The sequence below is a fragment of the Nomascus leucogenys genome, chromosome 7b, assembly GCF_006542625.1.
Source record: "Nomascus leucogenys isolate Asia chromosome 7b, Asia_NLE_v1, whole genome shotgun sequence".
Taxonomy (NCBI): domain Eukaryota; kingdom Metazoa; phylum Chordata; class Mammalia; order Primates; family Hylobatidae; genus Nomascus; species Nomascus leucogenys.
In genome coordinates, this window is record NC_044387.1 from 13,469,327 (window position 1) to 13,494,785 (window position 25,459).

At 51.8% G+C, this 25,459-nt stretch overlaps 1 protein-coding gene across 1 annotated transcript; it reads right to left on the reverse strand.

Annotated features, from left to right (window-relative positions):
- Positions 1-4,564: 4,564 nt before the first annotated feature.
- NCF4 (neutrophil cytosolic factor 4) lies at positions 4,565-23,909 on the reverse strand. The gene is made up of 10 exons (XM_030815625.1): positions 23,676-23,909; positions 17,524-17,608; positions 16,583-16,736; positions 14,212-14,282; positions 11,150-11,277; positions 9,987-10,044; positions 9,272-9,370; positions 6,219-6,349; positions 5,908-5,973; positions 4,565-4,952 (listed from the first exon to the last, which is right to left on the reverse strand). Exons 1-10 carry the CDS (start codon positions 23,705-23,707, stop codon positions 4,757-4,759), a joined length of 1,020 nt encoding a protein of 339 aa, XP_030671485.1. The 5' UTR covers positions 23,708-23,909; the 3' UTR covers positions 4,565-4,756.
- Between the last annotated feature and the right edge of the window lie 1,550 nt (positions 23,910-25,459).

Here is a 25,459-nt window from a genome sequence, read left to right on the forward strand (position 1 = left end):
TATCTCAGAATGCAGTGATATTACATGAGATAGAGTCTTAGCTGGGTGCAGTGGCTCATGCCTATAATCCCAGCACTTTGGGAGGCTGGGGCATGTGGATCACCTGAGGTCGGGAGTTCAAGACCAGCCTGACCAACATGGAGAAACCCTGTCTCTACTAAAAACACAAAATTAACAGGTGTGGTGGTGCACGCCTGTAATCCCAGTTACTTAGGATGCTGAGGCAGGGGAATCACTGGAACCCAGGAGGTGGAGGTTGCAGTGAGCCAAGCTCATGCCATTGCACTCCAGTCTGGGCAACAAGAGTGGAACTCCATCTCAAAAAAAAAAAAAAAAAAAAAAAATAGAGTCTTTACAGAGCTAATCAAGTTAAAATGAAGCCATTAGAGTGAACTTCCTTTAATATTTTTTTGTAAGGCAAGTCTGCTTAACAATGAATATTCTCAGTTTTTGCTTATGGAATGTTTTAATTTCACCTTCATTTTTGAATGATAGATTTGTTTTATGTAAGATTCTTGGTTGACAGGAAATCAGCTGTTAGTCTTAATGTAGTTCTCTTTTATGTGGTGAGTCATTTTTCTCTTTCTGCTTTCAAGATTTTCTCTTTATGTTTGGCTTTCAACATTTTGACTATGATGTGTTTAAGTGTGGCTTTCTTTGTATTTTACTACTTGGAGTTTGTTGAGCTTTTTGGATATGTAGATTGGTGGTTTTTTAAAAAATAAAAATTGGAAAGTTTCCAATCCTTATTTCTTTTCATCCTTTTTCTGTCTCTTTCTCTCCTCTCTTTCTGGTAATCTCATTATACGTATGTTGGTACACTTAATGGTGTCCCACATTTCTCTGATGCTCTGCTCATTTTTCTTCACTCCTTTTTCTTTTTCTTAAGATTGCATCATCTCTATTGATCTCTCTCAGTTTGCTTATACTTTCTCTGCTAACATTCTTTTGCCAACTCAAATCTACTACTGAGCCTCTCTAGTGGACTTTTCATTTCAGTTATTGTTTTTTTCAACTCTAGAATTTTCAATTTGGTTCTCTTTCTAAAAATCATTTATGTCTTTGTATTGATATTCTGTATTTGAAGAGTCAATGTTGCAATACTTTCTTTTAATTCTTTAAACATGGTTTCCTTTAGTTCTTTAAACGTATTCCTAATATGAAGTCATTGTTTGCTAAGTCCAGCATCTGAATCCTCCCCTCAAAGGCAATTTCTTTAGTTTCCTTTGCCTGTTTTTATTCGTCTCCTGTGTATGGATTACACTTTGCCATTTCTTTGCAATTCTCATAATTTTTTGTTGGGAACTATATTTGCCTGTTCTTGCATTGAACAAATACCAGCTGGGTGCAGTGGTTCATGGCTGTAATCTCAGCACTTTGGGAAGCTGAGGCAGGTGGATCACCTGAGGTCAGGAGTTCGACACTAGCCTGGCCGACATGGCAAAACCCCATCTCTACTAAAAGTACAAAAATTAGCTGGGTGAGGTGGGGGGGTGCCTGTAATCCCAGCTACTCAAGAGGCTGAGGCAGGAGAATCGCTTGAACCTGGGAGGCAGAGGTTGCAGTGAGCCGAGATCACGCCACTGCACTCCAGCCTGGATGACAAGAGCAAGACTCAGTCTCAAAAAAAAAAAAACAAAAAAAACCTGAGACTGCATAATTTAGGAAAAGAGGTTTAGTTAGCTCTTGGTTCTATAGGCTACACAGGAAGCCTAGTGGCTTCTGCTTCTTAGGAGACCTCAGGAAACCTTACAATAATGGTGGAAGATGAAGGGGAAGTGGGCAAGTTTTATATGGCAAGAGTGGGGGAAGAGAGAGAGAAAGAGGAGGTGCCACATACTTTTAAACGGCCAGATCTCACTCACTATCACAAGAACAGCACGGAGGGAATGGCGCTAAACTGTTTATGAGAATCCACCCCCATGATCCAATTACCTCCCATAAGGGTCCACTTTCAACCTGAGGATTATAATTAGACATTAGATTTGGGCAGGGACACAGATCCAAACCATATCAGGAACTGAACATTTTATATTATATTTTGTAGCAACTGTAGATGCTGCTCTCCTATTCCCTCTAGGGCTTAATGTTTTTGTTATTTGGTTTGTTATCTGTTTACTTGTTTAGTGACTTCACTGAACTAATTTTGTGAGGGCTGTTTCCCCTACGACGTGTAGCTTATGATGCCCCTGCTCATATTTTTTCGTCTTGTGTTTTTTTTTTTTTTTCTCCCTCTTATCCTGGTTTCCTAGAGGTTGCACCTGGGTCTGCATAAACCACCTATTGGTGAAAGGTTGTGCTTAAGCCCCCTCAATTAGATTGGTTTTACCCTTTACTTTTGGCCGTGAATGTGGTTTGAAGACATCTTTTACAGCTCAGGGTTCAAACTTGCCCCATGTTCAGTTAGAAACTGACAGCCCAGCATTTCTTTCTCCAGTCACTCCTGAGAGTGATCAGCCTGGGCGTGCACACAGTCTTCCAGACCACCAGGAAATGAGGGTAATTTTATTTTTAAGCCTGCCTTCCTAAGAATCCCCTCTGAGTCAGATTAGCTTATTGTTCAGCCATTGCTTGGTCAGAGGTTATGCTTCAGCCTCTTGAGCTAGCGTGTTTTGCTGATGGATCTGTATGTGGTTTAGGGAATGATTTCAAGTCTGCACACTTTCCACTCTGATTTCTGCTGTGTGGGTGCAGCCTGGCAGGAGAGCACAATCTTCTGAGTCCCCAGGGATGACTGTAGTCCTAGAACCACTATTCTTGATTATTTCTTTACCTGGTTCTCCGTTAAATTTCTGGCCTTACGTTTCACTTGATGGCATTAGTATCTAGCCCCTCCTTAATTGCTGGCCACCAAGCTTTCCATTATTTTTGCCAACTTCTTCGGGATGCTTTCCAAATAAAGTTAGTCCCCTCAGGAAAAGCTGTGGAATTCTCCATCCCTAAGGCCTGACTCTCTCCCTGGGCAGAACCTCTGCACCACTGCACCAGAGCTGGGGATGGGGGAATCAGCCTGCTTCCCCAGGAGTGATATCCTGTTGGTGAGTGGGCACCAGAGTGGAGGACAGTATTCCTTGATCTCAGGTTGCCCCTCTCAGCATGGAACCCGTGCCCTACCAGGGGGTTAAGGTCCTGCATTCCTAGCCTGCTACCCCTATTGCAGAGCCCTTGCCCTAGGAGGGGGAGCTGAGTGGGTAAAGGGAGTGTCATGGGTTGAAGTGTTATGTTGGAATTAAAAATGACATGTTGAAGTCCTAACCCCTAGTACTCCAGAATGTGACCTTATTTGGAAAGAGGAGGTTTATAGAGGTAATCAAGGTAAAACGAGATCACTAGCATGGGCCCTAGTCCAATATGACTTGTGTGCTTATACAAGGGGGAATTTGGATGCAGAGACAGATATGCACAGAGGGAAGACAGTGTAAATACACACAGGTAGAATGCCACGTGAAGACAGAGTGATCCATCAACAAGCGAAGGAGCACCAAACATTGCCGGCAACCACCAGAAGCTAAGAAAAGGCAAGGAAGGATTTCCCTACATATTTCATAGGGAGCATGGCCCTGTGGACACCTAGCATTCAGAACTGTGAGAAAATCGATTTCTGTTGCTTAAGTTCAATTTCCTGGTACTTTGTATGGGAACTGCAGGAAACTCAGTCCTCTCTGCTGTAATGACCTGGAATCGTGCTTCTACAACACAGGGCTGCAGAGAGAAGAGATTCTGGCAGCCTATGCCACCTGGGGTGAAACTGTGGAAGGTTAGGAGCTGAGGGATGAGGGAGCCCATCTTCCTGGGTGCCTCCATCTGGAGTGGAGGATCTGGAGCAGAGTTTCCATCACATGGACCTGGGGGTGGGGGACGGGAACACAATGTGTCTCAAATGCCACCGACTCGCTGTTCTTACTGAGACGTAATTATCTTCTTGAACGACTGTCTCTCCACGTGCTCTGTGCCCTTAGAACAATTTCCAGAGACTTTAAACAGTTGATTTTAAGTATTTCTCATCAGTTAAACCGCTGTTTCCCTGGGGAGAGGGTCCACCAAGCTCCTCACACCACCATTCTGGGAGTGACACCTGTTTAATTTTTGGCAGATTAGGATAGAAGGAGATTCAGCTCAGAGAAGATGATCCCGTTGCTTTGTGTCCCCCTCCTCCTGCATGAGACCAGAGTCCTCCCCCTGCCCCTACTTACAGTGGAGACCACCAACGCCAAGACCTGCCTTCCTGCCCCACGGAGCAGCAGAGACAGGAAGGCAGAGGAGAGCTCCTGACCCTCATCACACAGCCGAGGACTTGGCATTGGTGGGACCCCAGAGGGCACCCAGAGCAGATCACTTCTGTGGGGCAGGTGGCTAATCCCAGGAAATGGGGAGCAGTGGGAGGGAGAAAGGGTACGGCTTGGGGACCCTCGGGTTTCCCCCCAACACAGGGACAGAGCACGGAAATGGGGTGGCAGGACAGGGGTCTCAGAGCCAGGGCCCCTGCCAGGTATAAATGGCCCCCCGTGGATGCTCATTAAATGATATTTTACTCCCCATGAAAGACACTCTTTCCCGCAGCCTGCCCCTTTCAGATGGAATGGTTTATTTAAATCAGATGTAAAGAGTAGAAAGAGACAGATTACAAGCCCCACGGGTCCATTAGCCTCAAAGACGGGAAGTCTGCCCATCCTCCCAGGTTTTCCTGGTCCTAATCTCCTCCGAGAGCTGAAGATTCTTGCTGGTGTCCCCTCACTGCTCCAGGGACACCGTCAGCTCATGGCATCGTGTTGTAGACCCTGTAGTTCTCCTTCTGCGTGATGTGCAGCTTCCAGGGGAAGAGGCGCTTCTGGGAGGGGAGGCCGCGAGCCTGCCGCACCATGAGCGCTACGTCCTCATCCGAGAGCAGCCGAACCAGATCCCCCTCAGCGTCCTGGTAATTCAGAGCTATGTCCTCCCTCTGGAACTCCCTCCTGCATGGGAAAAGTCAGGGATAATCAAAGGGCCTAAGCATGGGGTAGGGGTAGGGAGAGGGGGTAAAAAGAGTGTTATGTCCTGAAGCCAGGAGTGAGAAAAAGTCAGAGCCTGATACAGGCCCGTGTCATCCAAGTAATCCAACCTCCCATTGTACAGATGGGGATATCGAGGCCTAAAAGGGAGAAGAGGCTGGGTGCAGTGGCTCACGCCTATAATTCCAGCATTTTGGGAGGCTGAGGCGGGCAGATTACCTGAGATCAGGAGTTCGAGAGCAGCCTGGCCAACATGGTGAAACCCTGTCTCTACTAAAAATACAAAAATTAGCTGGGCGTGGTAGCATGCACTTGTGATCCCAGCCTCTCAGGAGGCTGAGGCAGGAGAATCACTTGAACCCAGGAGGCAGAGGTTGCAATGAGCTGAGATTGCACCACTGCACTCCAGCCTGGGCAACACAGTGAGACTCCATCTCAAAAAAAAAAAAAAAGGAGGAGAAGCGACTTTCACAGGAAATTAGTGGCACAGCCTGAAATGTCTTGTGTATAAATGTGCTAAAGGCTTAAGAGTTGTGAAGAAGAGTGGGTTTGACTGGGCACAGAGTAGGGCCGTATAAAGCCTCAGAGAGACACTTGTGTGAGGCTATTGAGGAGAACCTTGTAAGGACAGGAACTGTCTGGCCTGGGTGCGGGAAGATGCGCATCCTTCTACTTGGCTGGTGTACGTAGAAATTGATCTGAGCTTTCTACCAGTAATTTGACAATGTGGGCCAGAAGCCTATGAGACTTGCAAATGCTTTAATCCCCAAATCCGCTTCTTGAAAATCATTACAAGGAAATTATCAGATAAGTCATCAAATAGGTGAACTAAGATGGTTTGTACAACGTTGTTTAGAGTAGTAAAAAAGTAGAAGAAATCCTAAGAGGCCAGCAAAAGCTCATGGCCCCAGCCCCTCACCTCGTGAGCTCTAGCAGGTCTTTGAATAGGGGAGTGCTGCTAAGATCTTCCTCCACCGCGATGTCCCTAAGGGGGTGACAGGCTGGAGTAAGGAGGCATCAGGCTGGAAGTGGGGCGTGGGGTGGGGGAAAGGGGAATGAGGCTGGCCAGGCCACCCTGGACGTTGATGGCTTGTTACAGCATTGTGGCTCGTCTGGGAGCCACTGGGGGCTTTGGAGTGGGAGAGGGACCCATGAGAGGGTGATGTGAGGGGTGGTGGTCATAGGGATGACAGGAAGGCTGGACAGGCCCCTCCCTCCCAGGTCACAAACTTGACGGTGCTGATGGTGTCTTCGTAGTAGTAGCAACGCAGCCAGTTGGTGGGGTCGTCCTCCTCGGGGAAGTCTTTGAGGATCTTCACGAAGGAGAGAGGGAAGATGCCTGTGGCTCCCCGGACAGTGCCCTGCAGAGGAAGAGAAGGGAAGCCATGCTGGTGAGAAGAGAGGCCGCAGAGCCATGCCTCAGAGCCCTCGGCCCCGTTCTAATGATGGGGAATGGCAGATGAGGTCCGGGTCTTCTTCTGTAGAGGGAGGAGAGAAAGCGAGGAAGTTCGCTGAGCTCGTCACTTCTAAGAAGGCTTATGGGTTTTACAATATGTCAGAATCTGGATTTATATAGAAAGCTGCTTTTTTCTCACTCATTCATTCAACAAAGACTTCTTGAGAAACCAGCCACATGACGGGCTCTGGGCTCTCAAAATAGATAAAAGTCCTTGGGCTGGGCGCAGTGGCTCACACCTGTAATCCCAGCACTTTGGGAGGCCGAGGCTGGTGGATCACCTGAGGTCAGGAGTTCGAGACCAGCCTGGCCAACTTGGCGAAACCCCGTCTCTACTAAACATATAAAAATTAGCCAAGCATGTTGGCGTGGGCCTGTAATCCCAGCTACTCAGGAGGCTGAGGCAGGAGAATCACTTGAACCTGGGGGGGTGGAGGTTGCAGTGAGCCGAGATCACGCCATTGCATTCCAGCCTGGGCAACCAGAGTGAAACTCTGTCTCAAAGAAAAAATAAAAAAAAAAAAGTAATAATAAGTCCTTGCCCCCACAGAGTTTCCAGTATGATGGGGAATGACAGGCTGTGCGCGCTGTGAACGACGACCTATCCAGTGAGTCAGATGGCAGCAGGTGTTCCAGAGGAAAATAGAACAGGGGAGGAGGAGGATGAGGGGTGAGGAAGGGCCTGCTGCTGATCGCACTCACTCACTCATTCAGTCATCAGATACAACTGTGCCTCTACTCTAGACCAACTAGCCAGAAATCAGACCCAGACCCGGCCACGGCCTGGGCTTTGGGCACGTGTTCTGTTCATCTTCACAACGACCCTATGGAAGACGGATTATTTACATGCCATTTTACAAACATATTAACCAAGGCTCAAAGTGGTCCCCTCCCTGCCCCTCTGCCCCCCACTTCAACCTGAGGCCAGAAGTTAGCCAGCATACTGATAAGTAGGACTTTCCGGAAAACAGGAAGGCAATACATATTTTCTATTTCTGGAAAGTGACCCAGAGATACTCCTCAGTCCTCTGTAAGAGCCCTGAGTTCCTGAGATGGAGATCTATGATTAGGGTAAAATGGAAACCGCTAAACTGGCTAAACCAGTGGCCACTCTCCAGGGCCTGGACGCCGGGGACCCAACCCAGCTCTTAAAGGTCCCAGGATCCCGGGGGGCTGACCCTGCCTCTGGGCCTGTCCCAGAACTTCCTTCAGACACTCCCCACAGGAGCACTAAGTCTGAAGACAGGACCTAATACAAAAGGCTGGTCCCAGGCCAAGGCCCAACACAGCCACTTCCCACCTCCACTCACTGAATCAGAACGGAGCCCTTCTGTGGGCCACACCGGGACAAAGCACTGACCGGGAAAGGCCCTGGCTTTGAAGTTTCATTTAAGTCTCCTAATGACCCTAGTACCCGGCCAGGCACTGCACATCCAGGCTCTGGGGCGAGCCCTGGCCATCTACCACCTCCTTTACCCCTTCCAGGAAGCCGATGAAGAAACATTTACAGAAAAGGAAACCGCAAGTTTGAGTAAGTTTCCAAAGGTCCACAAAGCAAGTGAAAAACAGAGCTAGGAAATGGCCCAAACAGGCTGACTCTGAGTTCACACTCTTCATCAGCAGCTTTTATTGCGGCAGGCAGGGTATGTACTGTTGTCCCATATTACACGAGTGGTTGCGATTTCACCCCTCAGGAGCAAATATCTGGAGAGCCATGTGATTGCTGCAACTTAGCAGTGCTGCTGGCATCTAGTGGAGAGGCCAGGGATGTTGCTGAACACCCTGCAGTGCTCAGGACAACCCCACAAGGGACCATCTGGCCCCAATGTCAGTAGTGCCCCTGCTGAGACACCCATTGCAGACCAAGAAACTAAAACTCGGTAGGTTAACTTACTTGCCCTAAGCAACCCATTTTTCAGGGTCAGAACCAAAGACAGGTGCATGAGCTCCAGAATGTTCTGCTCCCACCGAACACCTGCCTCCCCAAAGGCTGTGTTCCCGCAGGCTCCCCAACCTGCCTGGATCTCCAGGACTATCCTCAGATAGCATCTCTTCCCTGAGGCCTTCTGAGACAGTCCTCAGTCTCTGAAGCACACAATGCCTGAAGCAACCTCACCTCCAGCCTCACCTCTAATCTCAGCCTAACCTTACCTGCATTCTCACCTCCATCCTCACCTCCAACCTCACCTCCATCCTTATTCCCAACTTCACCTCCAACCTCATCTCTAACCTCACTTCCAACCTCACCTTCATCCTCAACTCCAAACTCACCCCCATCCTCACCTCTAATCTCACCTCCATCCTTACCTGCAAACTCATCTTCCTCACCTCTATCCTCACCTCCATCTTTACCTCTAACCTCCCCTCCAATCCCACTTCCATTCTCATTTCTATCTTCACCTCTAATCTCACCTCCAATCTCACCTCCACCCTCACCTCCATCCTCACCTCCAATCTCACCTACACACCTCCAATCTCACCTCCATGCTCACCTCCAATCTCACCTCCATCCTCACTTCCAACCTTACCTCCACCCTCACCTCCAATCTCACCTCCATTCTCACCTCCAACCTTACTGTCAATCTCACCTCCAACCTCACCTCCATCCTTACCTCCATCCTCACCTTCACCCTCATCTGCACCCTCACCTCCATCCTCACTTCCAATCTCACCTCCACGCTCACCTTCAATATCACCTCCATCCTCACCTCCACCCTCACCTTCATCCTCACCTCCAATCTCACTTCCACCCTCACCTTCATCTTCACTTTTAATTTCCCTCCAACCTCACCTCCAATCTCACCTCCATCCTCACTTCTGAACTCACCTCCAGCCAGTCTTTGTTGATCCGACTGAGCAGGAAGATCACATCTCCAGCTTTGAAATTCAGCTCCAGTTTGCTGTTTCCAGTGAAGTCAAATAGAGCCTGAGGAGAAGTGTGCAGTAAGGAGGGAAGGAGAAAACACTCACTGAGTTCCTATAGAAGTGCCTTACATACTTTAGTCTCCCATTTTACAGATGTAGAAACTGCGGCTTGGGGAGAATAAGAGACTTCTCTGAGGCCACCCCATTTTTTAGTGGAGGGGCTGGGAATTGAACCCAGGTCTCCCTGACTCCAGGATGGGTGCTCCTTCCAAACCTGGTGGGGGTGAGCACACAGGGAAGGGTTCGAACTCTCTGGGCTGAGCACCCACCTTGGTCACCAGGCTTCATCGCGGGCTGGGCCTTGTTTGAGTCATCTCTGTGGCTTCCATGCCTAAGGCAGGGCCGACTCAGAGGAGGCCCAGGCAAACTGGCTGGATGAGCATAGGGATGGAAGCATTCTCCTCTGGCTCCACACGCTGGTCACATTCCCTCCCCTTAGCTGGGCTCGGGGACCCCCAGTGGCAGAGGCTGAGGCTGTAACCCCTTCCTTCCTCCCAGTGCCCAGCACTGTCCCAGGCACATAGCAGCGCCCAGCAGGAGAGGCCCAGTGGCTGGCAGGTGGGCCTGGGCCAATGCCCGCAGTGTGAGAGCCTGGCCAGCGTGGGGGCGGGGGGTACCTCTGCTCTCGGAGCGGCCATGCGGTCAACACTGTTGCCTTGTGGGGACACGCTCTTGCTGTGGAGAGAGAAGAGGGGCTTGTTAGCCCTGTGATTCAGGGCCCAGCTTCCTGCTTCTGTGTCCAGAGGAGCCCCTTGCAAGGAGCGGGGAAGGCAGGGGAGACAGAAGATGCTGAAATATGGCTGCAATTGCTCCTCTGGGCGGGCACACTTGTCCCCAAATCCTCACAACCTCTTTGGAGGTGGGATTGTTCTCCCTTCTTTATGGACCAGGAAGCCGGGCTCAGAAAGCAGGTGGGGAAGGGGATACATGCTCATTCGGTGCCTTTCGCTTGCCAAAGTGTTCAGATTTGTTTGTTCCTCTGCTCGCTACAACCAAGCTCTGATGTAAATGTGACTGTTTCTAATTTTTCAGCTGAGGGAAACTGAAGGTTGGAGAGGTGAAGTGCCTTGCTCTGGGGCCCGTGGCTGCCACATGGCACAGCTGGAATTAAGACACACCTACCTGTGTGCACAGGGGAGATGCCAGGCACGGAGAGGACCCTTGGAGACATTGGTGGGAGGAAGTGGAGGAAGGAGCTCGTGGGGAGCTCGGGAGCTCTGTCCTGCTTTTCCTAGAATTCTTAGTAGCAGCAACCTGGGCTTTGGAGGCCCAGCAGTCTAAGAGTGGCTTGAATTTTTGGTGGGAGGGATGGGCTTTTTGGAATAAGGGAGGAGCAGTGTGCCCTGGAGACCAGCATGATACAACCAGAGCCATAGCTGGCCCCACGGAGCTCCAACACACCAGGGAGAAGGCATTCCCAGAGATGCTTAGAGAATGTTTGTGGATGGGGCAGCTCTTCCCTCCTCTCTGCCCCCAATTCTTTCCAGGCACCCAGAGCTTCTGGGCTATCCCCAGTGGTTGCTGTGGCACCAAACTCTCCAGAGTCAACATCCCAGTCCTCGTCTTCCAGTCCTTATTATCACATTGAAAGGCACACACGCTCTGTCCCTGCAAGCCTGAACGTGACTTTCTAGACCCATCTAATAAACCAAATCATCCTGGAGTGTCCAGGGATATGGCTGATCTGTATTTTCCTTCTCTCCTTTCAGGGAAAAGAGATGCTTTTCCAGCAGGGACCCAGGGCTCTGGCCATGTGGAAGCCCAGGGGCTGGTCACTTACACTTTCCGGGTGCGCGGGCGGAGCCGGCGGAGTGCCTGGGGCACCTGCTCCGAGTCATAGGGTGACTGGTAAAAGAAGATCCGGACGTCCTCATCCATCAGCACCCAGACTGGCAGGCTGAGCAGGCTCTGTGTGGGTGAGACAGCAGAACCGGTGGGGTAGTCAGCAGAAAGATCTGGACATCCCAGCCTGATGTACCCTCCCCAAGCCCTGACAATAGCCCTCCTCTCTTTACTAATGCATGATGCCTGATAACAGAAACGTGTTGTTTAAAAAAATAAGAAAACTCAGCATGCTGAAGGTAACACTACACAAGCTCTGCTCCTGGGTCCAAGGTCAGGAGAGGGACCAGGGGCTTGAGAAGAGTCCATTCAGAAAAGACTTAAAGTTCTCCAGAAACAGCAATAATGGTGATGACAAGTAACATGACCTGGCGGTGACTTTACCAGGTGGGTATCACATGCGTGATCTTGCTCCATCTCATGACATCCCATGAGTTAGGATCAGAGAGGTGAAGGGATCTGCCCAAGGCCACACAGCCTAGCAAGGGACAGAGCTGGGGCACCCAAAGCCATCTGCCAGTAAAGGCTACCCAAAACTAAAGGTGAGACAACAGTCGGTGGGGGTGAGGGGCTCCCAAAATAACCCAAATTAACAACGGTTGGTGGCATTATGGCCTACAAAACGCTTCCTGAGACTTTATCTCATATCATAGTTGAGAAAACTGATGCTTGGAGAGGGAAAGTACCTGGCCCAGAAGAGCAGAGCTAAGTGGCAGGACCCAGAATTGAGCCCTAGTGTCCTTGTTTCACCCAAGCTGGTTCCACCCCCACAATGCAAAGACCTTGAAGCTGTGAGGACGTGAGCACCCAAAGCCTGGCAGGCTCATCTCACCAAACTCCAAGCTCACAGGTCTGGGGACACTGAGGTTGGCTTTGGGTGCTGAGGCTCCAGAGGCACCCAGAGCCCTGCAGAGGATTCCATGGGGGCAGCAGGATAAGGTAGGGTCGGGGAACTTTGTCCGAGAGGAACTGGGGATGCACAGCCTGGAAAAGGCTGTCATATGGGGACAGCCTGGGAGGTGTTTCAGGAGTCAGGGGCTCCTGGGATCGAATCCCAGCTCTGCCTGTCACCAGCTGGGTGGCTTTGGGCAAACCTGGCTCCAGATTGTCATTAATAAAAGGGGGACAATAATAGCCTCTCCCCCGTGGGATTGTGTGAGAATTAAATGAGTAAATATATGCATAATCCTTAGAACAATATCAGGCATATAACAGGCGCCCATCAAAGTTAGATATCATCATTGTTACTGTTATTTTCATTACAATGAGGCACAGTGGGTAAGAGCTCAAACCCTGGAGTCACAGAGATGTGAGTTCAAATCTCATCCCACCTACCTAACTGCTCTGTCACACTTAACTCACAAGTTATTGAGCGGATTAAATAAGATTATTCATTTATCCATAAATGTGTATCAAGAGCCTTCTGGTTGCCAGTCAAAGCTCTTCACGCAGTTCCAGGCAGTTGTCATTATCATGTGATTCACATTCTTCATGAGGGTGGGGTGAGACCAGTGGGTAGGACTTACAGAGAGTTGGGCTTTTCTGCTAGCTGCCCAACAATGGGACAAGCAGCCTGGGTCAGGGCAGAGTGGTAGTGAGCTCCCCATCTCTGAGGGTATGCAAGCACAGGATGGGGTGCCCATGGCAGAGATTCCTACATTGAATGATCTCTGGCTTCCAGGAACCCAATTGGACACAAAGAGGCAGAGATTGATCCTCTGGGCTGCTGGTTGCTAAGACCAGCCACAGTTCCCCAGCCTCACCTCTTGCCTTCTCTTCCTCCTTCCCTCCCTCCCTCACTCCAGAGCCCACTCCCCTGTTCTAGCCTAGGGGAAGAAGGGTGGAGCCTCAGCCACGCTGAAGGAGCAGCTGGAGCCCACCCAGCTCCCCTCCCTCCCTCTTGCCTGCTCCGAGCCCAGGATTCCTGCAGCTACCTGCTCTCTCCTCCTTCCTCCCACCTCCTCTGCCCTCCATCTGCTCCTTTCTTCCATCAAGAGTCAAGATCTCTCACATTATGGAAGCAGGTTCACAGTTTACAAAGCACTTTCTCATCCTGTTCTCGACAGATCCCAACTTCACTCCTGTGATACTAGAGGGCACTGCCCCATTTCACAAGTGTGAAAACCAAGGCCTAGAGAGGATGGGCAACTCACCCCAAATCACCCAGCCAGTCAGTGTCAGAGTCTAGACTAAAGGATCCTAGTCCAGTGCTCTTCAGCTGTGAGGACGCCTCTGGGCTGGGAGGAGGGCTTCCCTTGCCAGCTTCCTGAGGTCACTATCAGGCCTCTCGTGACGGTGCACTCACTGCCACCTCATGAGGAACACTGCCCCTTTCCTGGATGGCTGTGGCTGGTAGAAGTCCTTTCCTGACCACCTCGGCCTCTGCCTTTAAGATGCTCCTTCCTCTATGCTCCCATCTCATAGAGATGCAGAGTTTGCAAGTCGGAGAATACACAAGGGCCCCCAGCCAAGACGCATGAGCGTAGCTAAAATCCAGCCCATGTTCAGGTGAGGGGGTGTGTTGTCCCAGAGGAGGCCTTCTCTAGTTTGCACAAAGATGCTATATGAGCAACCTGCGGCCTGTTTGGCAACGCCCCCATGATGGAGGCACACATAGGTCTCCGTGTGATGTTATGATCCACCTGTTGGCATTCCCATGGGACAGTGGGTACCTTGGGGGCAGGCACTGGATGGAATTCACCTTTGTATTTTAACGCCTGGCATAGACATTTACCTGTGGGGTTTGGAGCATTAAATGAAGACTTGCCAATTCCAAGTGTGGCTCCTGTACCTTCTCCATTGCTCCTGCCCCCATCCCTGGAACCCTAAGGACGCATCCTGTTTTTCTCCCCAGACCACGCCTTTAGGGATTGAAGATGGGGCCATCAGAGCCAGAGAGCCAGCCCCAGTTCCCAAAGCCATACCCAGGGATGGTACTTGGGCTCCCCCGCCAACACTGCATGCCCTTCCACGTGCCAAGGTGGCAAGGCCCACTGGTACCTTCATGTAGGCGTTGAGGGCAGGTATCCGCATCTCAGCGATCTCCTGTTTCACACCCACGTAGACTTTGGCTGAGAACAGACAAAGAGCTGTCCTAGGAGCCTGGCCCAACATGGCCCCGGGGCTCAGAGCTGTCCCTGCAGGCCAGGAACCCTGGCCGGAGCCCCTTCCCGATGGCTCAGTATTCTTCCCTGTTATCTTTTCATAGCGCTGAAGTGGTCACTCTGGCACCATCCAACTTTCATCCTCTGAGTTGTGCTATCACCAGCTGATATTTTTCTTTTCTTACTTTTCTATTTACTGCCTGTTCATCCAAACACACACACACACACACACACACACACGACTCAGTTCAAAGAGAGCAGGATTTTCACCTGCTTGGCTCACAGCTGTACCCCCATCACCCAGGACAGTTGCAACCCTGGCTGCACATTCAAGCTACCCAAGGAGCTTATAAATATCTCACTGTGTAGCACTTGCCCCAGAGCAATTAAATGAGAATCTCTGGGGGCAGGACTCAGGAACCAGGATTCTCTCCATCTCTCAAGGCACGTCCACATACCACCAAAGTTAAGAACCATGGGTCTAGAATCATGCCCAGATGAATGAGTATTTGTTAAGTGGATGAATGAACAATTCCTCAAGCTCAAGGCAGAGTGTTCTGGAGGAAAAGGAAATATGACGGGCTACCAAGAGACAAATGTCCCCTCCAGGTGCCTTCAGGTGGGTGCACTGGTGGAACCATTCACCAAGAGAGCCCCCACGAGGAAGCAAGCCTGAAACCCGCCTAGCTCCTGGTGTCCAGGAGATGGACAGAGGTGATGGTGGCGGTGGTAGGAGGGTCTGGGCTAGAGCTAGACATTTGGTATTTAAGAGCAAGAAGGTGACAATTAAAGTCCCAGACACGGGTCGGTTTGCCAGGGTGAGTGTTTAGAATGATAAGGCAGGGGACAGAGGATGTCTGCTCAGAGGATCCCCACCTTCCAAGGAGCAGCAGAGAAGGTTGATCCTGTAACAGAGAAGCTGAAGGGGTCTCTAGTAAGGTAGGAAGGGGATTGGGAGACACTGGTGTCTCAGGAGATTGGAGAAAGCTTAACAGAGGAAGGAGTGGGGGCGTGAAGATGAGGCTTGGCACTGGCCATGGAAGCCAGAATTGATGGGTCATGGCCCACCTCACCGAGAGGAATTTCAGTGGAGTAGTCAGAGCTAAACCAAGCTGAGGAGTTAAGGAGAGGATGGCCATGCCAAGGTGAGAGTGTGCGAATTTGATTGCCAAAGGAAGAAGAAAGAGATCTTTGGGGGCCCTGGGAGCATGGAGGCTCAGGGAGGCTGGTTGTAAGAATGCTGTTTCATGGCTCAGGATTGTTTAAAGACAGAAGAGGGTTGAGGCTGTGGAGACGCTTAGCAGAGGGAGTTGGTATATCAAGGGGAAGATGAATATACAAGGAAAAGGAGGGGTAGATTGTTGGGGGAGAGCCCCAAAAGAGAGAGGAGGGAAAGTGATGGAGCCTGAGAGGGGAGGTTGGCTTGGAGCAGGCAAGACTCCTGGGGGGAGCTTCAAGTTCCTTGGTGGGGCTGGATGAGAAGGAGCGGGGTCATACACTGAGACAGAGAGAGACAGAGACAGAGACAGAAAAAACAAGCTGGAGGTGGGGTTGGAGCTTGGGGAAGGGTCCCTGAGGCTTGGGGAAGGGAGACAATTGTCTCTGTCTCTGGCCTGCAGGGCATGAAGGGTGCCGCTGAGACCACCCCCGTGTAACCCATTCATGATGGGGTTTCCTCCTGCGGGGCAGGTGCTGAGCAGCCAAGGGTTTGGCGCTGTCCAAGGTGCATGTTAGGATCCAGCTGGGGAGGAAGGACCAGGAGGCCAGGGGGCGAGGGGACTGTTTGCAAGCAGAGGCGTGAGGCCACCCAGCTTCCTGGCAGGACAGGGGAAGAAGGAGAGCCACAGGGACGCTGGAAGCCAAGACCGTGAAGTCAGAGGGCTGGTCTCGTGGGAGGAAGCTGAGGGCGGGCAGGGAGGTGAGTCAGTGTGTTTAGGGACCAGACTGGGGGATTCCTGTCTCTGAGGAAGGGAGGCCGGGTGCTGAAGTGCTCCAGACTGTGGCCTCCTGGTAGGGGACAGCAGGGGCGAGTGGTCATCAAAGCTCTGGGGCTGTGAGGCTAGAGTGCTTGGGGTGGAAGCCACGGCATGAGGCAGGGGGAGCCGTGTGGGGAGGGCTTGGCAGCCCGTCACTGCCGGGAGCGGGGGCTATAAACTACATGAACAGTTTTCACTGGGATTGAGATCAAATCACAGAACAGTGTCAGGGGCCCTGGAAGGAAGGAGAGTCAGCAGCTCTGCAGCAGCAGGACGGGAGTGGCTGTCTACCTGGGAGTGTGGGCAGGGTACAGGCCAGGGCACTGCTCTTGCTGTCTGGCCCGAAGCGCTCCTCCAGCTTGCTCTGCAAAGCATGGAACTGGCGGTAGCGGCGGTAGATGAGGTACTTGGATCCTCCTTTTGTCTTCACCTCGATGACGAAAACCTAAGGAAGACAGAGGTTGTGGGGAGGGCTCAGGGGCCAGGAGCACAAGCTAAAAAGAGGTGGAGGGGAAAAGGGGAGGAGGAGGAGGAGGAAGATGACGAGGATAAGGATGCAGAAGGGTCTCTGGAGAAGGAGACCCCTGTCAAGTCAAAAGGCTGATGCCCCAGAAGCAGACGAGCTTTGCTAAAAAAATGAAAAGAAAAGAAAAAAAAACTGGAAAAAGAGAGGAAGTGAGACCTAGTGTTAGAGGCAAGAGCCCTTGGAAATAGGCCAAATACACTCTCAGGCCCGAGAAATGAGGAGCCATGCCTTGGAGGTCATGGTGCAGAGTGAACCTGCCCCTGGCTGTGCTGTGGGCGCAGGATGCCCCTTCCATCTGTGTCTGAATATGACAGGGATGTTGTGGGGGCAACACTAAAGTTCCCCACCCCCGACTCTCCAGGTGGAGGTTCTGAGGTCAAAGGTCACAATCAGGGTTTCTCAACCTTAGTATCATGCTGGGGCCGGATAGTTCTTTACCGGGGACAGGGCTGTCCTGTGCACGGTGGGGTGTTTAGCAGCACCCTGGATTCTATCCACTAGATGTGAAGTAGACCTGCCCCAAGATGCAATAATCAGAATCTCCCAGGGTAATGTCAAGTGGGCAAAATTGGTCCTGTTGAGAACCACTGAGATAGAAGTTGAGAGATCAGAGAATTGGAGGTTCAGAGGTCAGAGGGCAAGGTTCAGAGGTCAGCTGGGTGGAAGTTCAGAGGTTGTCGGGTGAAGGACCAGGAGTCTGTCTTACAAAGTGGCTGGTGAAGCCTCTCTTCTCCTCGATGTCAGCAATGTTGGCCGAGATGGCAACATCATCCGGAAGCTGTTCAAAGTCACTGTGCGAAGGAGAGGAAAAGAAATCCTGGTTATCACCCTGATGCGTTTTGTGGGCCCACAGGGTATGAGGTAGAGTGTAAAGCAAACTAATGTTGTGGATCCAACATTTGTCTCTCAGCACCCCTTCCCAGGCCAGGTCCAGCCACTGACCCTGGGAATACGGAGATAACAAGACACAGCCCAGGCCTTGAGTGCAGGAATGGGAAGCTGGTGGCCATATTGAGTGCAGGAATGGGAAGCTGGTGGCCATATTGAGTGCAGGAATGGGAAGCTGGCAGCCATACTGAGTGCAGGAACGGGAAGCTGGCGGCCATATTGAGTGTAGGAATGGGAAGCTGGTGGCCATATTGAGTGTAGGAATGGGAAGCTGGTGGCCATATAGCAATAGCCAAATTATAGTCTAACACATTGCTGTCAATTGCACAGATTCACCCAGGAACAAGCCATCAAACATCTCCATACCAGGCCCTGTCCTAGGCCCTGGATCACAGGTGTAAACAAAGTCAACACGTGCCCTGGATGGAGTGCTATGGGACCCCCATAGAGAGACTGCCTAATTGTGCCCAGGTTGGGGAAATCCTCAAAAAGGAGATGACATGTGAGCAGGTCTAGAGGGTAAAATAGGCATCTGCCAGGTAGAAATTGGGGAGGGTCTTCCAGGCAGTGGGAGCAGCATGACCTGTGGAGTGGGCCCAGATCTGTGTGGCTGGGGCCAGTGTGATCTGAGACTGAATGGGCAGGTGAGGCCAGTCTGAGGGTCCCAAGGGCCAAGTAGGGAACTTATGTAGGCAATGGGGAGTCATGTAGGGCTTCGGAAGAAAGTAAAACATAGGCCAGGCACGGTGGCTCATGCCTGTAATTCTAGAACTTTGGGAGGCCGAGGCAGGCAATACAAAAAAATGACACCCATCATCCCAGCTACTTGAGAGGCTGAGGCAGAAGAATCGCTTGAACCCAGGAGACAGAGGTTGCAGTGAGCCAAGATCATGCCACTGCACTCTGCCTGGGGGACAGAGCCAGACTCCATCTCAAAAAAAAAAAAAAAAAGAAAGTAAAACATAAATATGATTTTGGCTTTAGGGCCAGCTCAGGCAGGTGTGTGGGAAGGAAAGAATGTGTGGAGATTTAGGGGACAGAGCATCACTGGGAGGTCCTGAAGTGGTCCGACTAAGAGATTGTCTGCACCTGAGCCAGACAGCAGGGACAGGAGGAGATAGACACAAGGGCCACCAAACTTGGTGGACACTGTGAGCATTTGCTGTATCCTTTGCTTCTTCCTGGCTAACCGAGAGGAGCACTGGTTTTGTTCAGAGTAGCCATGTGCCTAGCCCCAAAGTGATAGATCATGATGGGTCTGAGCCAAACATCACCATCCAGCTCCTGTTTTCTAGCCTCCCTTGCAGCTAGGAGCAACCATGTGACCAGTTCTGGCCAATGAGACCTAAGAGGAAGCCTGGTGCAGGGGCCTCCCCAGAGTGCTTGCTTTCCTGATCCCAAGGGATGGACAAGCTCATCATGGTCTCCCCCTTTGAAAGCAGTCTTGAAGCAAGTGTGATATCCAGACCTACAGCAGCTATGTTGTCTCCATGAGGCAAGACATGAGAAAGGCCAAAGGAATCTCCGGGGTGCTAGTCCTGATGTCACTGGCCTACAGAACCAACTATGGCTTACCTCTGGACTTTTTTTTTTTTTTTTTTGAGACAAAGTCTTGCTCTGTCCCCCAGGCTGGAGTGCAGTGGTGCGAGCTCAGCTCACTGCAACCTCTGCCTCCCAGGTTCAAGTGATTCTCCTGACTTAGGCTCCCAAGTAGCTGAGATTACAGGCGCAAGCCACCACACCCAGATGATTTTTGTATTTTTAGTGGAGACGGAGTTGCACCATGTTGGCCAGGCTGGTCTCAAACTCCTGACCTCAAGTGATCCACCTACCTCGGCCTCCCAAAGTGGACTTCTTGTTAGGTGACCGAATAATCCCCTGTCTGTTTAAGCCATGGTCACTTCCTCCATTCCCTGCAGCCTAATGCATTTCCAACAGACACATTACCAATTTCTTGTTGTTCCTAAGTTATGATCAGGAGAGGCTGGGCACTGTTTGGATGTGGAGGTGAAAGAAAAGGCACTGTCAAGAGTGACACCTACACTTCTGGCCAGGATGGGGACGGGGGGCAGAGTTGATGGACTGTTTGGGGCATGCTAATTTGAGAGGCCTGCTGTATAGCTCAGGAGCTCAGCATGGGGGTCTCGGCTAAAAGTGGAGAGGTAGGATTAACCTTCTGCCTGTGGCTTGTGGCCAAGACCCCCGCTCCTGACTTGGTGAAGAGCTATCAGGGAACAGAGGAGGGGTCTGAAAGGGACAGATAGGGGAAGAGGAAACAGACTGCCAAGGAGCGGGAGAAGGCACAGCCAGGAGTCTCTGAGGGGTCACTGAGTCCAGCCACTTGGAGACAGACAGGAAACAAGAAGCAACTATGATTCTTCTGGTGCAGCAATTGGGAAACAGGGGAGAGAGTGGTGGGGGCGGGGGGGTGGCGGTGGTGGGGGGATTGCAGGGGCTGCCAAGTCCAAGGCCCCAGAGCTGGCTGGGACCTCAGGAGTCTACACACCGTAGTCCCAGTCCACGCTGGACCCACGTGACCTGGAATCTGAGGCTGCATCAGAATTCAGGGGGCTGCCACGTGGAGGTGACTCAGGGTAGCAGTGGGCAGGTAGTGGAAATCCCCCCTCCCAGCCGCACTCACTTTCCACACATGCTGCCATGGTGATACCCTTGGGAGAAGCTTCCTCCTCCACTTTCTCCCCTGGGGCTGTGCTTGTCCTGGGTAATTTCCTCTGCAGTGTGATAAGGTGGGAAGGTGGGGGTGGGGGGCACATAGGAAGGAACCCGAAGGGTAGCAACGGCCCTGAGCAGGGCGGCAGGCAGGTTGGGTGATAAGAATGACAGCTGCCTATTTCCTGAGGGCGCCAGGTGCTCTTCTAAGACAGTGTCACCTTTGTACAGATCGGGAGACTGAGGCACAGTAAGATTAGCCCGAGTAAGTCGGGAAGCTGGGATTTGAGCCCAAGCAGTAGCAGTCTGGCTCCAGAAATTTGTTACCAACCTTTGCCATACTGCCCCACACTCTGAGCCTCCCGGCAACTTGCTGTGTGAACTTAAAAAATTCCCAGACCTTCTCGTCCTGTGTCCCTGTCTAAAATAATTATAATTTTAGCGAACCTGTATGTGGCACTGCCTGTGTGCCAGACACTGTTCTAAGCCCATTAAGACATATGGGCTCCTCAGATCTTACAGCTCCAAGGAGAAGGGAAGGGGACACTGGACACTAAACAAATAATGACATAATTCAAATGGGCATAGTGCTGGGAAGGAAAAGCACGTGGCATTTTGAACTAGAACAGGAGCCTGGCCATTATTGTATTCCCTCAAAGAATCAATCATGCAGCAGACAGGAGAGATTGGGAGGAGGAACTTGTACTATGGAGGCTCATGCGCCGTCAGAGGGCATCCTCGGGCTGAGGGTGGTCAAGGAGGGCTTCCCAGAAGAAGCAGCACTAGTGATCAGCCGGGAAGAGCAAAGCAAAGAGGAGTTGGTCGCAGGATGGCAGGAAAGGCCTTTCAGGCAGGGGGAACGGCAAGTGCAAAGGCCACAGCTGCGCAAGAGGCAAGTTCAGGGAACTGCAGGGAGCTGAGCATGGCTGGAGCACAGAGCAGGAGGCAGAACATGATGAGAGACCAGTCATAGAGACAGGCAGGGCCCGCTCACGAGGCGCCTTGATGCCTCGCAGAGGGACCTCGAGTTTTCCCTGGGGTGGTGGGGGCTGAGGAAGGGGTCAAGCAGGACAGACATTGGCAGATGCTCGAGGCAGAGGCACAACATCGGGGACAAGAAGATCAAGCTCCCTTGGGAAGATTCCTCCCTGTGCTCCCTCCTTCCCTCCTCTGTAAAATGGGGACAGGAGAAGTACTTATGTCTCCCGGTGGTCATGCTATCCCGTCTGTAACAAACACAGCCCTGAAATCCCCACGAGGGCAAGGACTCTGCTCACCCTGCATCCCAGGGCCCAGAACAGAGCTTGGCATACAGTAGGTGCTCAGTACTGCTCAATACACAGCCACTACCGTCATCTGCATTTATGGAGTTTTTTGATGGGCAGCATGAGAATGGCCTGGCTGCCTGCGGGGCGGGCAAGAAGAGCAGCAAACCCAACCGGAAGTCCCCTGGAATATCCGCTCCCTTGGGGACCTCACCCAGGCCCTGCTGGGCCGGGACGTTCTGGCTCAAGACATACTCGCGCAGTTCACGGACTTTGGAGCCTGGCCTCGGGGAGGTTTTGGAGCCTGGCCTGGGGGAGGCTGAGGCTGGAAGAATCCTTGGAGGGCAGCCAAGGCAGGTTTTCTGGCACCTGGCACACAGTAGGTGCTCAAAACATGTCTGTTGGAACCGAACTTGCCACCCCTGAGGCAGCCCTCCCCATCTTTGGATGTCTCGCCTTGGGGTTCTAGAAAGTCCCCGCTGCGCGAACCTGCGCCCTCTCCTTGTACTCTCTGCTTTGACCTTAAGCAGAACAATCCAGGCTCGCTGTCAAACGGGGCCTTCGAGGTACAGGGAGCCCCCATGCCCCCCGTACCTGGCTCCAGGCCTCATGAAAAGCAGTCCCTCCCCCTCTGAGGGCCAAGGCAGCTGAAAGGGGACAGGGAGCGGGGGAGGGAGCACACGGTCCTGCTGGTCAGCTCTCGGCGTCATCCCCTGAACCCTGTAGCCCAGAAAGCAGGAAGTGCCCAAGCCTCAAACAGCTGCTGTCTCTGGAAGGTTCGAGTTTGCGTGAGGCTGGGTCCCCTAGGAGAATGTGTGGGGAGGAAGGAGTTCAGGTCGGCCAGCCTTACCCAGCTCCTGCATCCCGCTCTGAGGCTCAGGAAGGCCACGTGGACTCCCCTCTAAGCATTTGTTTCTGCTGCCCTTGTCCCCACCCACGCTTCAGGTTCTACTTGCAGCCCCAGGCCCCACCATGGCCCTTCTGTTCCCCGCGTAGGCACACACCAGCCTGGCCTGTCTCTGGCGACCCCCTGAGTGGCCTCCACGTAGGTAACAGAGGTCACCTGCTGTTCCAATCCAGGGGGTGCAGGGGCCAGGCTTTGTGTCCTCAGGGCCCCCACAGCTCAGAGCTCAGGCCTGGCTACCGAGGAAAAATTCTGAAAATGCTTCCCAAGCGACGAGGCTGGATGCTGGTGAGGCTGTGCTCTAAGCCCCAACCTTGCCAGTCATTCTCTGTGACCCTGAGTAAGTCTCTTATCCTCCCTGGGCCTCAGATTTCCAATCTGTACAATGGCAAGGTTGGACTAGAAGAATCTAAGACCTTTTCCACCTCAAAGATCCACTCATTCATTCATTCATTTCTTCATTAATTCAGCAACATTTATTGAGTCCTTGGTCCTGGTGCTCAATAGGGATGAGCTACCTTCTAGGGATACAGCAGTGATCAAAACAGACACAACCTCACGGAGCTTGCTTCTCATGAGGGAGCCAGTGTTCAAGAAAAAAATAACAAATGAGCATATAATATTATTCCCGTAATGTAAAACCCAGGCAGAAAAGGGAAATAGGGCAAAGGGTCAGACAGCAATAAGATAGGGGCTGTCAGGAAGGCTTCTTGGAGGAGGTGACATTTGAGGCAAGCCCTGATTAGAGGAAGAACAAGCCAGATTCTGTGAATTTTGTTTGCACAGAAGATGGAAAGTCATTGCTGATCACCATGTGAAGCAAAGGGCCCCAGCCTGGGACCTGGGACACCTGCATTCCTCTCCAGACACTGCCAGTCACACGTTATGTGACTGTGGGCAAGTCACTCCCACTCTTGGAGCCTCGGCGTTCTCATTTGTGTCTGAGGGTGGTGAGCCACAGCTGAAAGTTTCCTTAAAGCAGTTCTGAGAGGTTGCATTTCTGAGTATTTGGGTTCTGACTCAATCCCAGCCTCTCATGTTGATCAGGGACTGCAGAAGGACCGGCCTTTGTCCCCAAGGCCTATGAGGAGCAGTGAGAAGGCCTGGGGGTGGCCACACCCCGGCACTCACCTCTCGGCCCGCAGCTGCTGGGCCACGGCCATGGTGGGCGATGGTCCCAGGGAGCAGGTGGAGAGTCTCGCCCAGCCAGTCCCAGGCTGAGTTCACCTCTCACTTCCTCCAGCCACCCTGCGTCTCGTCTCAGCCTGCGGTCCTGGGAGCCCCCAGAAGCTGCCTTTGGGGAGGCTCAGGCCTGCTTCTCTCCACTCTGGCAGAGGCTCCTCCTCCAGGCTCTCTGGGCCTAGCCTGTGGCCCACACTTCCTCTTACCTCACCTCCCAGCTGCACAGAAATTGAGGAAGTGGACCCTCGGGTGCTAGGTTTGCAGGAATCCACTTCCTTGATGTCAGTCCTTGGCACCAAGCCTCAGTTGGGTATCAGAAGCCTTGCTCCATCAGAGATGGGGTCCCAGCCGTCAGGGGGTCTTGTGATCTTGGGGAGTCACTTCTCATCCTCTGGCCCATCAAGCCCAACCCTTATTCTCTTACTGCCAAGCCTTTGCCCAAACTCTTCCCCAGGCCTGGAATGCTGGCCTCCATTTTCCTGTGATCCCTTAGCCCCAGAGTAAATGCCACTTCCTCCGGGAAGCCCTCCTGGTTCCTCTGGCCTCTGTCTTCCTAGAGTGTGAAGTTTGGTTTGTGCTCCCTGGCACTCTGGGATATCCTTTCCTCATCCTTAGATCTCCATGCCCAGCCAATCCTCTTTCACAGGGCTGCCAGTCAGAGTGAGTTTCACCCTCCCTGCTTAAACTCTCCTGCCCCATCACCCTGTGCTCAGGATAAAGTCCAGAGTCCTTGCCCTGCCTGCCTCCAATGCCCCTGAGGCCCTGCAGCCTTCCCCAGCCTCCACTCCTGAGCTCCCTTTTTCTCACTGGCCTCCTTTCCATTTCTAGAATGTTCTAAGATGTCTGCCACAAGGCCTATGTGCATGGTGTTCCCTCTGCTGGAACGAGCTCTTCACTGCCTCCTTTGCATCTCAGCTTAGAAGTTACATCTTTAGCGAGGCCTTCCCTGACCGCTCACCCTAAATTAAGGCCCTCCCTACTACATTCTCTCACAGGTCCCTGCACGTCTACTGCAGAGCACTCATAACTATTGTCATCTCATATTTGTTTGTTTATCTGTATGTTTAATGACTGCCTCCTCGGCTAGCAGCATGCCTGGCACATTGCAAGTGCTCAACCAATATTCAGTGAATAAATGAAACGCTGCTAGTCAGTGACTGCAGCTCCTAACAGGTATGGGTATTTGATTCTGAAGGGACTCTCTGACAAGAGTTCCACAGGAGTCATTGGCACAGCCACACCCAGTAACTCCCTGCCAGCCACACACGCTCACACACTCGTATGCATACATGCAGAGCAGAAAGGTGTTTTAAACTACTTTAAACATGCAAGCCCTAGCTAAAAAACAAGAAAGCATAATTTTCAGGTAGGATCAAAGAGAGGGGTCAGGAATCTATACGAGGGAGAGAGGAATGTGGCCCATAGCCCATGGGAAAACCAAGACTGGATATGCATTGTTGGGCTGAGATTTTAACGCCAAATCTGGGACTAGGTACAGGCCACAGGTCCTGCTGTTAGCAGAAAGTCAAATCTGAGCTCTCAGTGTAAAGTGGATGTCAGAACTGATTATGGGAACAGAGTTTCTCAGCCATCAGCCTGGAGTCACGGCAGGAGTTGAGATCCTCTCGCAGTCCATGGGTGGAACAAGGGATGCGTGTACCAGATCACCCTCAAGCCTGCCCTCTGCACTGGTGTAAGGCCCCGATATAAGCTACCCACGTGGTTCAGAAATC

Bases quoted from the DNA above. Each gene is read 5' to 3' on its own strand.
- NCF4 (XM_030815625.1), bottom strand. From the start codon at position 23,707: ATGGCCGTGGCCCAGCAGCTGCGGGCCGAGAG. The intron at 16,737-17,523 runs GTAAGACAGACT...TGTCTTCCTTAG, and splicing joins GAGGCTTCACCAGCCACTTT to GTTTTCGTCATCGAGGTGAA. The intron at 10,045-11,149 runs GTAAGTGACCAG...CTCTCTCCACAG, and splicing joins CGCCCGCGCACCCGGAAAGT to CAAGAGCGTGTCCCCACAAG.